Source organism: Cavia porcellus, unplaced genomic scaffold (genome assembly GCF_034190915.1).
Source record: "Cavia porcellus strain 051 isolate PalLab524CR breed Dunkin Hartley unplaced genomic scaffold, mCavPor4.1 scaffold_38, whole genome shotgun sequence".
NCBI lineage: Eukaryota > Metazoa > Chordata > Mammalia > Rodentia > Caviidae > Cavia > Cavia porcellus.
Window position 1 is genome coordinate 4,963,660 of NW_026947521.1, and position 13,645 is coordinate 4,977,304.

Sequence of the window (13,645 nt, forward strand, 5' to 3'; positions counted from 1 at the left end):
CCCAGTGCAGTACACATCATGTCTACTTGCCTGGAATCCTCTTTGCCCACAAGTTTTGTGCCACCCTGCACTAAATTTAGGTTTAATCTCTTGTGCCCCTGCAACTAAAATGCCTAAAAACAGGCCTGCTTGTTTTAAAAAACTAGGAACCAAAGAATTCGTTTGTCTTTATGTAGTACTGATGATTTTACATTAAAAAGCAAACAAAAACAATTGCGGTTACAACTGTAAGTAGTGTGATGGTTGGAGAAAAATCACCCCATTACTAAAGGGCCAGGCTAACTGTATGAAAGTCCTGATCACTCATGTTTTAAATGTATGCTAGTTTAGAGCCTGGTGTGCTGATGCATGCCGAAGTCCCACCACTCAACACTCAAGGGGAGGCAGGAAGATCACCTGAGTTCCAGGCTAACCACATGTTTTTTTTTCTTTTTGGATACCAAGGGTCAAACTCACAACCTTGAGACTGCAAGGCTTACAACCAATGAGATAAATCCCCAGCTCCTCTACCCACATCTTTACCTTACAATTTACATACAACTTTCAAGTACTCGTTTGGTATTTTAAGTATTAATCTCATTCCTAGTATGAGAAAAATACAGATCAAAATACCTCGCTTAACAACTTACCCAAATATGAAATATTTTCACATAATTGCAGAGGTGGCAAACTGCATTAAAAGAACAAAATGGAAAAAACCCAAAACAATGAAGTAGACTATTTTAAAATTTTGAGACACTGTGATTTAGGACAGGTGCAAATAACTAATACTTCTTAAATCAAAATCTTGTTTGTGCCCTGGAGAAGGAACTGAAGCCACAACTTCCACCTTTTTTTTTCTTTTTCGTTTTTATTGGTACCAGGGATCGAACTCACGACTGCCTGCTTGCAAGGCAGGTGCTTATGCCGCTGAGCTAAATCCCCAGCCCCTAACTTCCACCTTCTTAACAGCTTTCGGATGAGGTCAAGGGACTTGGGTTGAGAAATTTGTTCCTTAAGAAAGAGCCAAGCTTTATTTACAAAAAAAAAAAAAAAAAAAAAAAAAAAAAGGGGAAAAAGATGTTGGGGCAAAGGGGATGACAAATTTTACAGAAAAGTACTACAATGTAACGCCCTTTGGTAAAAAGTGTAATAAATGTCTTATACATCTCTTCATAGGTACTAAATCTGAAGCCACATGGTATGGTACACAAGAAGTTAGAGCAGTTACGCTAACACATCAAAGCATATTTCTTTTAATAAAAAATTGACAGTATGTACATTACTTACAAAAAAAAAAGTTAAAATTGTGTGTGTGCGTGCACGTGTGTCAGAGTAAAGCTGGTGGATGGCATTAAGGAGACTAGTAAAGAAGCAGGTACAAAACAGTTCCACAGGAGCTAAAAAGGATGACTGATTTGAACTTCTTGAGGTTGAGAACCAGAGGAGAGAAGGGATGAGCAGCAAGGGATTCATCAGGAATCAGATCCACAAGATGATAAATCCCAAAGCCAACTGCAGGTCCCACGTAAAACCTAATGGGTGATCTTAGATGTGCTCAAGTGACCAGGGGATGAGGGTGGGGTGGAGAAGATCAAATAAATCCAGTCTCTTTTCCCTTGGTGGGAAGAGGGAGGAGCCGTGGTCATCCCCGTTATAATCCATCTGACCAAGTCCTTCCCCAGTCTGTTTTGTAAGTGCACCTCCATCCAGTTGAAGCACAAATAGCACTGGTTCCTCCGTCACAGGTCAGGCCACTGGTGACACGAGTCTTAGCTCTGCTGGTGTGGCAAGCAACTGCATGTCTCTGTGCTTGCATGGGCTTCCTTCTCCTGCATGGAGGGTCAGTAGCTGACATCCTTGGAGAAGTGCCAACTCCGGCTTTGCAAGATGTCCACCTTCCTTAGGTGTATACACACCTGGTGACAAGTTGCACCAGTGGCCATCCATGTCCCAGGGAGGTTGGAAAGGGCTTCTTCCTTGCTTCTTCAGGGTGTGTGAGTGCACGTGCCCGCCCACACACAGACACACAGACACACAGACACACACACCCCTCCTCAAGTTACTGTTCTTGCTTTGCAGTTAAGGAGCCTTGAATACTGTGCCGTATTTGACACGATACTTGTTAATGCTTACAAAGTGCAGGGTCTCTGTGTCACAGGTGGTGGTACAGGGCACCAGGCCCTCCAGCCCCTCACCCATGAGCCACTTGCTGGTCTCCGCTGCCATTTCACGGGGCACATGCTCCTTGGTCCATTTATCTACCCAGGCCTGGAACCTCTGATGCAGACGCTTGCTAACACGTTCATGGGACTACAAAACAGAAAAGGGGGAAATTAAGTAGCATTTAAAACCCTCTTCAAACACAAAGTTCAATTTTGGTCAAAAATGGTAGAAGAAAAGATGTGGGTTTGGGCTGAGGAGATATCACAGCAGCAGAGTGCCTGTCTGGCAAGTATGAGGCCCTGAGTTCAATTCTTAACCATAAAAAAAGAAAAAGAAAAAATGTGGGCTCAACTTGGAGGCTATTACTGGTTAAAAAAAACCAAAAAACAAAAAAAAAAAAAAAAAAAAAAAAAAAAAGAAAGAAAAGAAAAGAAACAAAAAGAAAAAGCAACCAGCTCCACTGTTTAACATGCTAGCTCAGATTCACCACACAACCACACAACCAAAGCAGCATTTTAAACAGCAAGTTAGCTGATCTGAACATGCATGAGATGAATATAAGCTACAGCTGCTGGTTACTCACTTAGCTTAGCACTGCAAGTAGCAGCTCACTTCCAAGCCAGCACACAGCAAAGTGTTAAACCTTACCCTCCCTGTGCCATCATGACTCACTGTATAGCACAGCGCAGGCGCAGGAATGAAGGGCAGTTCCCAGTTATGCACCGGGTAAATATTTAGTGCTGCCCACTTGCAAGACATAGGAGACACAAACAGTTACCCAGTCCCCTGAGGACCGTAACACAACAGCCACTGGGAGCTGAGAATCACACTAAACCCCAACTTCTACCTTGAAGGTTCAGCCTTAATCAGTTCAAGACAAAGTGCTTGATATACCATGTAGGAACTCCTTTCTATTAACAGTTGTACTCCAATCTTTTCAATGATTTAAGAACAAAAAACCAAATGAACCAGGCAGCATATCCTTGTTTCCTTCATGTAAACCCACACCACACCTTGTCCACTCTTATTTCCATGCTTGACCTATAATCTAACTCTTTAGATTCCATGCCAACCTCATATTCTGGATGCTACCATATCCCATTTGGACCAAGACTTCAGAGGGGTCTCTGCCCTTCTAGCTTTATGCTCTCCCCATTCTTTTCATGACAGTGGAGCCATATCTGTAAAAAATGTTCCAATACACTCTGTAAACAAAATCCGCATCATGGTTTATGAGACAAAAGCCTCCTAAGTACATGTATCCTACTTTCTCTATGGCTTTACACTTAGGCCATATGGGCTCCACGTCACTGCTTAGGCTTCAAGTATCACTTGTTTGGAGAAGCTGCCACTGATGAAGGCAAGGCCTGCACACCAATTACCTTCGTCTCTTCTCCTGGCTGGTTGGTTTCCCTGAAATAGCACATCACACACCTCTCTGCCATACTTAATATGGCTGTATCCCAGGGCCAGGGAAAATACCCACTATGTAAATGTAACAGAAGGTGTTACCCTTCAGACAGGAGGCAAAAACAGGAAAAATTCGTAGAAGAAAAATGTCAGGTACCACTTAATGACAGGGAGTAGCCTTATCAGAGGTACCATTGGTTATTTCCTGCTCTTAAAGTGTTAGAGGATGCAGTGCCACATTCCCAAGTGGAAATCCTAACTTCAACATAGCAGAATATGACTTTTGTGGACACAGACATGCAGAGGGAGAAATACCGCATGAGGATTCAAAACACCAAGGCCTACCAGCCAAGAACCAGAAGCTGTTTTCCCTGACTGCCCTCAGAAGGATTCAACCCTGCTGACACACTAGTACTAGACTCCTATCTTCCAGAACTTAAAAATAGCCACTACAGCACTGTTACAAAATCCTTAGCAAATAAATTCACCTCATTATCCAACAATTCTTATTTCCAAGAAGAGGATTTTTTATTTTAAAGACAGGGTTTCACTATGTAGTTTAGGTTTACCCCAAATTTAAGCCAATCCTCCTTACTTTGCGTCTTCAGTGCTGGTATCATGTGGATGTGATACCACACTCAGCAAAAAGAGGAATTTACAAGGGAAGAGAAATAATCCAAAATCTCTGGGTCTGCCTGGCAGGGAAGCAGACAGGGAAATTCCTGTGACTGGTTCTTACCTGATGAGCCCGGAGCAAGGCGGTCCTCCGATACATGTAGTCCTCTGACTTGATCACATAGACCATCTTATAGGAATTCAGTTTGAATCTGCACTCCAGCTTATCCAGGCTGTCTACACTCTCCATGGTCTTCTTACTGTTTCCTTCTTTCCCTTCTTTTTCCTGCTGTTCTCGACCACGCTGACACTTCCGGATCCGTCGTAGATTCCTACAAAAGAGAAGTTCTCAGGCTAACAGTCTGTCTAGATGAGATAACTGGAACTCTTACAGGAGTTTTCATTATCCTTTCAGAGCACCTATTGTTTATGTATTTTGTGGTACTGGGGACTGAACCTGAGGCTTTTCCACTGAGCTGTATCCCCAGAGCTTTATTGTTTTTAAATACATTTTGAGACAGATTCTTACTAACTTGCCTAGCCTGTGCTCCAACTTGCAATTTCCCTAGAATGCTGAGATTATAGGCATGGGCCTCTATACTCAGCTCAAAATTTTAGTTACAGGACTACATATAAACATTCAGTAATTTTATAATAAAAAAAGATTTAAACTGCAAAGACACAATCTTCAACCATCTTTACTCCAGTTCTCCAATAATGGCAGTGGACTTCTAGGTTTCTACCTGTGGATTACCCACTACATTCTGCTTTGGGACTTGATTTTTTTTTTTTTTTGTCTTTTGTCTTTTTGAGCCAGGGTCTCTTGAGTTCACTTTGTAGTGCAGGTTGGCCTCAAACTTGCAACCATCCTCCTGCCTCAGCCTCCCAAGTGCTGGGATTACAGGTGTGCAGTGCCACGCCTAGCTCTAGAATTCAATTTTTTTCATGACACAATAGGATCATATTCAGTATTTTATTCTCAACCTTCTACTATCATCATTTTAAAAAATTCTCTACATTTATTTCCTTTTAACAGCTGCAGAGCAACATGCTCTAAATAGTTACATTTCTAAACAGCCTCTCTCAATTGAGGTTCTTCATCTAAATCATGTAACAGAAAAATTATCTGAAAGCACATTTTTCAAATTCTCCCAAAGTGTCTAACTTTTGTCATGCTCTATACACAGGAAAAGAAAGTAATTCATATCAATGGATACAGGACAGGAGAGCGTGGCATTTGGAGCCTTATTCTCTGCAACAAGAAAGGTTATCAGCTACACAATTATATTGCTTCTCATCCTTTGCAACTGAAACTATTACTTCGGCAAGTATCCCTACATACATGATTTCTGTATAATTGCAATTCTTAGGTCCAAGGGCCTTTAGAGAGATTCAAGTCTATTCCAAGAAGGTCCATGAAATAAACCTGTTTTCATAATAATACTAAAACTTCTGGACTGGGGCTATAACTCAGTGGCAAGCACAAGGTCCTGAGTTCGATTCCTGATAGAAAACAAAAATCTTATTTGCATTTTTCACCATGCTGAGATTTGCACTGGGAGTGCAAATAAAGGTGAAAAACATGCTGATTTGGGCAACAGGCTCTTCTCAGAAATGTTTGTATTCTTCCCTACATGCTGGCACTCAAATGAAAAAGCCATTTTAGGTTAAGGAGGTCCTTGATTAAAGAGTACCATTTTAACTGAAATCCTGCTACTCTTTGGTTTTCTTGGAGATTGAACTCACAACCTCATGTTTGCCAGGCAGGCATCTGTGCTGCTGAGCTACATTCTCAGCCTATGGTTTTCATATTTTTAATATGCTGTGTGATAAAATGGAAACTGTACATAAAGCACCTTGTGTACTACAGTACAATGAGATTCATGAAGACAAATGCCTGAGTTGCAAATGAATCATTTTTTCCTGAAACAGCAATAAACTTAGTCACCTTGGGTACTTGGCATTCTCAGAAAAGGAACAAAGGAGCCTGTCACTTCAAAGAAAACAACCAAATGTATTTATTGCCAATGACAGGGTTTAAACTTTGCAATTCAGTTGCATTTTGGTAAAAAAGTGATGGCAATCACCCTAAGCCTACCAGCTAGTTCCCTTTTTATCGGTACCAGGGATCGAACTCACAACTGCCTGCTTGCAAGGCAGGCACTTATGCCGCTGAGCTAAGTCCCCAGCCCCTAGCTAGTTCCCTTATACTAAAAGATGTGCCTGATGAGATCAGTGGCAGTATTTGTCAGTGTGGTTAGGAGAGGGTAAGTGTAAAACATGTAACCAGCAGGCCAGGGATTTAGCTCAGTGGCGTAAGTGCCTGCCTGGCAAACACGAGGTTGCAAGTTTGATCCCCAGTACCAACAAAACACCCCAACATGTAACCTGCATACTGTGCATAACTTAGTAAGCCAGTAACTTCCAAATAGCCAATCATGAATGAAAAAAATGATTCAAAAGCATAAGATAAACCAATTTCCACCTGACCACACAATAAGCTTACTGATTTGTGTTAACACTGCAACTAACCTTTAAGAAACAACCTTTGTAGTTTTGTTAAGAGACATTTTTAGTTGCTTAAGGGATAGGAAATTACTCCTTTTTCCAGCTAGATTTTCTCCACTTATTTCAACCATAATCTAGCTAACCGATACAAGGACTAGCTGTTGCATTAAGCCAAACACTATAAACAAAAGTGCAAAATGGAGAATAATGTCACCTATCACTGATTTTTTTGTTTTGGATTAGTTTTCCATTAAAAAGTATTTATGAAAACATAGTTTAGTGTTGTTCTCAGTTGTGATTTCTAACATGCCATGTATTACCAGGATAATGTCCATAAACAAAAGTGCTTTGGGATACTTAAGTCCTAAGAATGTGAAACTTGAAGGCCAGAAAGACTAAATGTTAGTTGTAAAACAGACAAATCACTGGAAAACTGTGAACTAAAGATCGGACTCTTGGATCTGTCCTGATTTTGTATGTAAGATGATAGAGTTGAGCTGATCCATTTATATTTACAATATATGAGTTTTAAATAACAAACTGTTTTTTCATTGCTTTCAATTTTACATTTAGCTCATATAAGAAAAAAAAAAATATATAAAAACAACAACCCCGCTTTCCAAACCCTCAGTATTAGTCTGAAGTTCATAACAGTTAAAAGACGTTGGGCACAATTAATTCTAATACTTGCTTAAATTGAAGTGTCACCTGGTTAGTTCTTAAATTTCAGTAGAAAACTTTTCACTACTAAACAAATTCCATTCAAATACTGACTTCAGATGGTACCATGAACTAGTAAGTATAGGTTAACATAGCTAGTTTGAATTAACTTATTTTTATTTGTTGGCAGGGTGTGGGAACCAAGACCAATCAAGATAATGCGTGACCAGTCTGCACCATTTGTTAACTGAATGTATTAAGTGGTGGCTTCTGGACCCCTGATCAGTTGACTACATCATTCACTATAAATTGTTCAGCTATAGCCAATTTTTCAATCCTGAAATGTTTTAAATGATAGTTGTCTGAACTTAGCAGTTGTTTGCACGTGTCTTTGCACGTGTGTGACACTAAAATGAATGAACAACTTGCTTTGCATTGTGAGGCATAGGTGAAGTTGGAGTCCAATTTTAGGATTCTCCTTTTTTTTTTTAAAACAACATCTTTTTGAGACAGAGCCTCACTATGCAGTTCAGGCTGGCCTTGAGCTCTTTTTGTAGCCCAGGCTGGTCTCAAATATACAAGGATTCTCCTGGCTCTGCCTCCAGGCATGTACCTCCATATTCAGCAATTAGGAGTCTACTTTCAAGTAGCTGAGTAATGTGAAAATTAACATCTATTGGCTCAGATTCCATTTCCAAAGCTGACTAAAGGGAAATGGTTTTTAGTAGAAAGGATTTCAAAGTCTCCTAAAGCTGAATATTGCACAAGTGTTAAATGATTAAAAATATAACTCTCTTTATGTTAGTAGGACAAAGAAAGGGAAGGAGGGAGAAAAGCAAAGGGCTGAGAGGGAAAGGAGAAGGGAGAAAGGTACCAAATTTCTGAGGTCAAAGTTTTGTACATTTCCATGTCCTACCCCCATATACTCTACCACACAGAATAATAAATCTATTAGTCTTTATGACTGGGAGGAACCTGGCTCATACAATCTGCTAAATGAAACAAGGAACAAATACTGGGCAGGACCCTGTCTGGTTCCATGGTTCCATGATTTTATAAGGACTCAGAATATAGGAAGAACATCTTTTTAGATTGTAACAGATGAAATTTCAATTCTAAACTTTTGGAAGAAAGTCATCCTACCTATTTCTACGTTTGAAACTGTTTTCATACTCAGAGGACAAGCATTATAATTTGTCTGTTTATAGATAGAGACATTTAAAATTCTATATAGAACAGAGTTACCATAGCAGCCTTAAGACTACTGGCTTTTAAAAGTCCTGCTTGGAAGTCTGGCCCTGGGTTGCAGCGTGGGATCTTTGATTTTGAGGGACTTTCCACCATTCCTAAAATCATGTAAGTGACTCATTATACTAAATCGTTTATACAAACTATCCATTTATAAAAACCTACTTTTCTTCTAAGAGTCTAGAATTTGGGTTCATGCCAGAAAGAGGTTGCCTACAGATTAACAGTCAATAAAAACCCCAGATATTGCATCTCTGAGCGAACTTCCCTGGTATATAGTATTTTCACACGTCTCTTGTGACTCCAAAGGGAGAGGACTCTGCCACAGGCATCTTTTCCCTTTGCTGATTTGCTTTTAATTCCTTCTTGCAGTAAATCCTCATTACAAGTATGATCAAGTGCTGAGTCTTGCTAATTCCCTCAGTGAATCACCGAGCTTGGAGACTGTACCATGACCACCCAGTGCAGCCAAATTTGACAACTCTCCCCTCCCTGACATGGAGGCATGGACACCCCACGAAGTAGAGGTTGTAATAGCCACACAAATCTCGAATCCAGCATCTTGGCAGGCAAAACAAATGAGTGGAAAACCTGAGAACCAAGAACTTGTGAATCATTGAACCTCCTCAGCCAAATGCAAGTATGTACGGTGCCATGTGACCCAGTGCACTCACCTTGGGAGAAACACTGGTTTCTGAGCCAGATGCTCTCGCAGCTCAGGGGAGGTAGTGTCGGAATTCATGTAGCGCTCCACATAGTCTGACCAGCGCTGGGGTCGGAAACAAAAGCAAAAATGGAAAAGGTGATAAAAACTAAGCAATGCCTCAACATGTACTGTAGTAAACAATAGGATTAAAATGTCTAAAGTCTGTATAAATTTCAAGATCAAATACTTTTCCCCAATGACATGTTTGTTATTGTTATTAAAATATAGATTTTAAATTTCTGTTAACCAGCAGACAGTAAGTTTTGCTGCATGCTTAATTTATCAGAAATGGTAAGTGGGTAGAAACTGGCTCACTGCCAAGTTTTATTTCTCCATGAAAAATCTGGATTTCTGGTATCTCTTAAAGATGAAGAGAGGGAGAAGGAAAAGAAGGAACAACAGGGAGAAGAGTAAAAAGATTTGGCAATAAAAGCCAGTATCTACACCAAATAGGTTTCTTCATCTACACTGCAGCCTGCCCTGGGCTTCCCATTCATGTTACCTACCAGGCAAACCACATTAAATCACAACTGTCTGCTTTGGGCTCAGAACTCCTGTCTTCATTTGACCCCATAAAAAATGAACAAGACATACAGTTAAGATGACAGCACCAAAAATGGCACCTCATTTGTTTCTCACACAAAAAGAAAAAAGACAGGAAAGCTGTCAACCGTAAGACTTCCTCAGATGAGACTGCTAGAAACCCACACCCAAGAAGCCCTTTTCTTTAGTCTATGATATGGCTGAAATAACTTGCCCGTTAGGCCCCTAACTTTTCAAACACGCCTAAGGAGTTAGGTCTTCTGCAAGACAAGGTTCCAGGCAGAATCTCAGGACCTGCTACCAGCTCTGCTCCGCACAAGAAAATAGGAGGACACTTGCTCATACCTCTGCTTCCACAGGGTCATCTGAGTTCTCCTCTTCTGTGTCGAGAAGTTCAATGGTCAGCTGAACCTGGCCTTGGCTCTGAATAAACATAAGCTGCAAATAACAAGACAGAGTATAAAAAACGTCTCCAAAGCTATAACCTAGCTGAACCTTTTGGAGCTTTCAACGACAAGCCATGTCATAGGTTTGCCACCTAGCTTCTCAAGCTGTGGAAGGTAGAGAGGCAATAAAGTTATAAAAGTTTTACTCCAACTGAACAGATCAGAAAGATCCTAAAAAAACTGAGAGATAAAGGCAAAATCCCAACCTTGCTGACAACAAAATGATATATGTACTTCAAGAGTACTTTAAAAAATAAATACTTTTGTTTGGGGGCTGTAGCTTACAGAACACCACCAGCTTGCATAATGGAAGCCCTAGGTTCAGTCCCCAGAACTGCAAAAAGGAAAAGCCAAAAAACCACTTAATTTTATTGTTTATTAGAATGCACTTTAGAATATAAACACCCTTCCAATTGATAATCCTATTTCTAGGAATTAATATAGTCAATATTTAAATAAGCCTAGTATTTTTAAACTAGTTGTTACATGCTAATGATATCAAATATAAAAGTTCTTGGAAAGTATCAATTGTATTTCATTTCATTTCATTTTTGGTACCCAAAACTGGACTCAGGACCTTGTGCTTATCAGGAAGGTGCTGCTATGCCACTGAGCTATAACCCTGGCTCCTAGTTCTTGAAATTTTAAATTCCATTATTTGTGCAGTCTTTAAAAAAATTCAACACCAATGGCTGAGAGAAGCAAATACAAGTCATGTTCTAGATAGAGCAATGTAGAATGGACTGGCACACAGCTCTCATCTTCTGAGCCCAAGGACCTTCCATGTCCTGGGAGGCCTGACAGTCTGCTTCATGGAAGACAACTGATAGGGCCACGTGGAGAAGGGCGGGCCTGGAAGGATACCTGAGAATTATCATTTTATCCTTCTTTAGCTGACATGAGGAGAAACAGAAATTCAGAGTATTCTGATTCTGTAAGCCATACCACTGGTTAGAAAGCACGCAGGTTAAAGGTCAAGTCTGGCTGTCAATACTCTTTTTTAGAAGCTTTAAAAATTCCTATCTGTTGGTACCATTTAAAACTTGATGTACATAAGAAGTTCCAGAACAGACTGGGGTGTATCTTCATTTTATGTAATTATAATCTCTGTGCTTATAGGGAATAAGCCCAGGACCTTCCAACTGAGATAAATACTTAACCCTTTTTCATTTTCAGATAGAGTCTGAATCACTAAGTTACTTAGGCTGGGCTCAACCTTGAAATTCTTCTGTGTCAGCTTCCCAAAGTGCTGGAATTACAGACACCTCTTTATAAATAATTATTTTTAAGAATTATAAAACATGCTATCCAGTGTTTACAATATCCTATCAACTAACCAATTCCCATAGTAGGTTGGACACCATGGTTTTTTTCAATTATTTGTTTTCATAATTAGCTAATAGTGAAAGTTTGGAAATAAACTGAATGTCCAACATGACAGGGTTTAATTCCCTATAAAATGAAATATATACAGCCATAAAAAAAGACGCTGAAAAGCCACATGTGGTGACTTGTACCTGTAAATGCCAGCACTTGGGAGGTCGAGGCAGGAGGATCACTGCAAGTATGAGCCCAGCCTAAGTTACACAGTGAGTTCAAAGCCAGTCTGCACTAAACAGTTCTCACAGAACAGAACAGAACAAAATGAAATGAAACGAAACAGAACTAACAAAAAATCACAAGCAAAGTTCAGAACTTTCATCAATGATTATTTCTGGGAAAAATTATCAGTTTAATTTTTTGGGTTACCTGAATATTCTTTAAAACAAAAAACAAAAAACAAAAAAACAATGGCCATAGATTTCATACATAAACACTCTGAAAAGTTTAGAAAGAACCCAAGTAGACTGTGGAAGGCAGCTACTTTCACTAGTATATGCTGTTTGTATTTCCGCTGACGAGCCAATCAGAACTGTCAGGAGTTTTAGGAATGGAACTACCCCATCGAAGTACACAGCTACAATTTTTGCCAGAGCCCTAAGATTCTTTCACCCTCACTAGGAAGGGCCAGTTCTATGTCACAATAAGCAGCTCTCACCTTAAAGCAGTTCTCATCTGACATGAGCTGCTCTGCCTTCCGCTGATACGTGGACTCCAGGAGACTCCTTGAAGTCTGTGTGTTCAGCTGGCCGCCAGTGGCACCATTGTTGTTCTCTGCCAGGTAAAGGTCAGTCACCTGCACACAGATCTCATCACTGACAATGTGCTGCAGCTAAAACCAAGCAAAGGCAAGACGTCAGTGAGCAAGAAAACACTTTTCCTTGTCTTCCAGTCACTCAACTCAAAAAGCAGTGTAATTTTAGAAAATTAATAATACAAAAGCACTGTATTAAAGGCTCGGAAAATAACCACGTCAAGGTCTTCAACCATTATCAGTGGTTCATGAATAAAATTCGCACAACTATTTAAAAGTAAAACCAGGTTTATTTGTCACTTTCCCATCACTGGGACAAAATACCCAATACCCACAACTTAAAGGAGAGGTTTATTTTGGCTCACAGTTTCAGTGGGTTCAGTCCATAGCTGGCTGGCTCCAATGCAGAAACAGCATGGCAGAAGGGCATGGCAGAGGAAAGCTGCTCAACCCATGGCGGCCGGGAAGCAGAGAAAGAGAAGGAAGGAGCCGGGGAATACACCCTCCTAGGCCATAACCCCAGCGATCCACTTCTGGCCAGACCCCCCCCCCAACAGTGCATTCAGCTATGAACTCATCAATAGATGATTCCACTGATAAGTACAGCACCCCCATCATCCACGCCAAAAGCCCCACCTCTAAATGTGAGACTTTTAGGGAACACTTTAGACTTAAATCATAACACCAGGGCTGAAGTATAGCTCAGTAGTAGAGTACTTGCCTAGCATGCTCAAAGTTCTGGATTTGATCACCAGCACCAATAAAGTAAATTCTAAAGATCTTAAAAATTTTTTTCTATGATTTATATTTTATGGCATTTAAAAATGATTTGCAATTTGTCTTCACACCTATTCTGATTTGATCATTATGACTCCCTGGGCACCAGGCCGGAAAAAGAGGATACCCTGTTATGAGACAAAGATACACATTAGGTGAGAAAACTGTGAGCTAAACAAGGAGGTTTACCGAACCACAAAAACAAAACCATGTCTATCTCCTAGCCCTCATGTAAACCCTGAAACTCTAAGTATTTAAGAAATGGTTGAATTAACTGCCAGGAGTATTCAGCTGAAAGAGCAGAGATTAACTCACAGTCATACTTCCTGACCCTCAGCCAGTATTTTTACCAGACACATCATTAATTTTTAAACATTTGATAGCAAGTAGTAGCACTTAAATTGCATATAATATTTTGTGGGTTTTTTTTTTTTTTTGGGGGGGGGGAAGTAA

The 13,645-nt window shown here is 40.1% G+C and overlaps 1 protein-coding gene and 1 long non-coding RNA gene across 3 annotated transcripts in view; one reads left to right on the forward strand and one right to left on the reverse strand.

The window, feature by feature from the left end:
• Positions 1-1,219: 1,219 nt before the first annotated feature.
• Sin3a (SIN3 transcription regulator family member A) overlaps positions 1,220-13,645 on the reverse strand; it is a 63,400-nt gene continuing 50,974 nt past the window's right edge. For both annotated transcript variants that reach the window (XM_003463578.5, XM_063243439.1), the window contains exons 17-21: positions 12,320-12,493; positions 10,181-10,273; positions 9,261-9,355; positions 4,295-4,502; positions 1,220-2,292 (exon numbers count right to left, since the gene is read on the reverse strand). In XM_003463578.5, the coding sequence (XP_003463626.1) occupies positions 2,062-2,292; positions 4,295-4,502; positions 9,261-9,355; positions 10,181-10,273; positions 12,320-12,493 (801 nt within the window). In that variant the 3' untranslated portion in view covers positions 1,220-2,061. The remainder of the gene's footprint in view (positions 2,293-4,294; positions 4,503-9,260; positions 9,356-10,180; positions 10,274-12,319; positions 12,494-13,645) is intronic.
• LOC134474782 (uncharacterized) lies at positions 7,534-9,843 on the forward strand. Its single transcript, XR_010045630.1, has 2 exons — positions 7,534-8,694; positions 8,959-9,843. It is a non-coding gene; the product is annotated as an uncharacterized LOC134474782 (long non-coding RNA).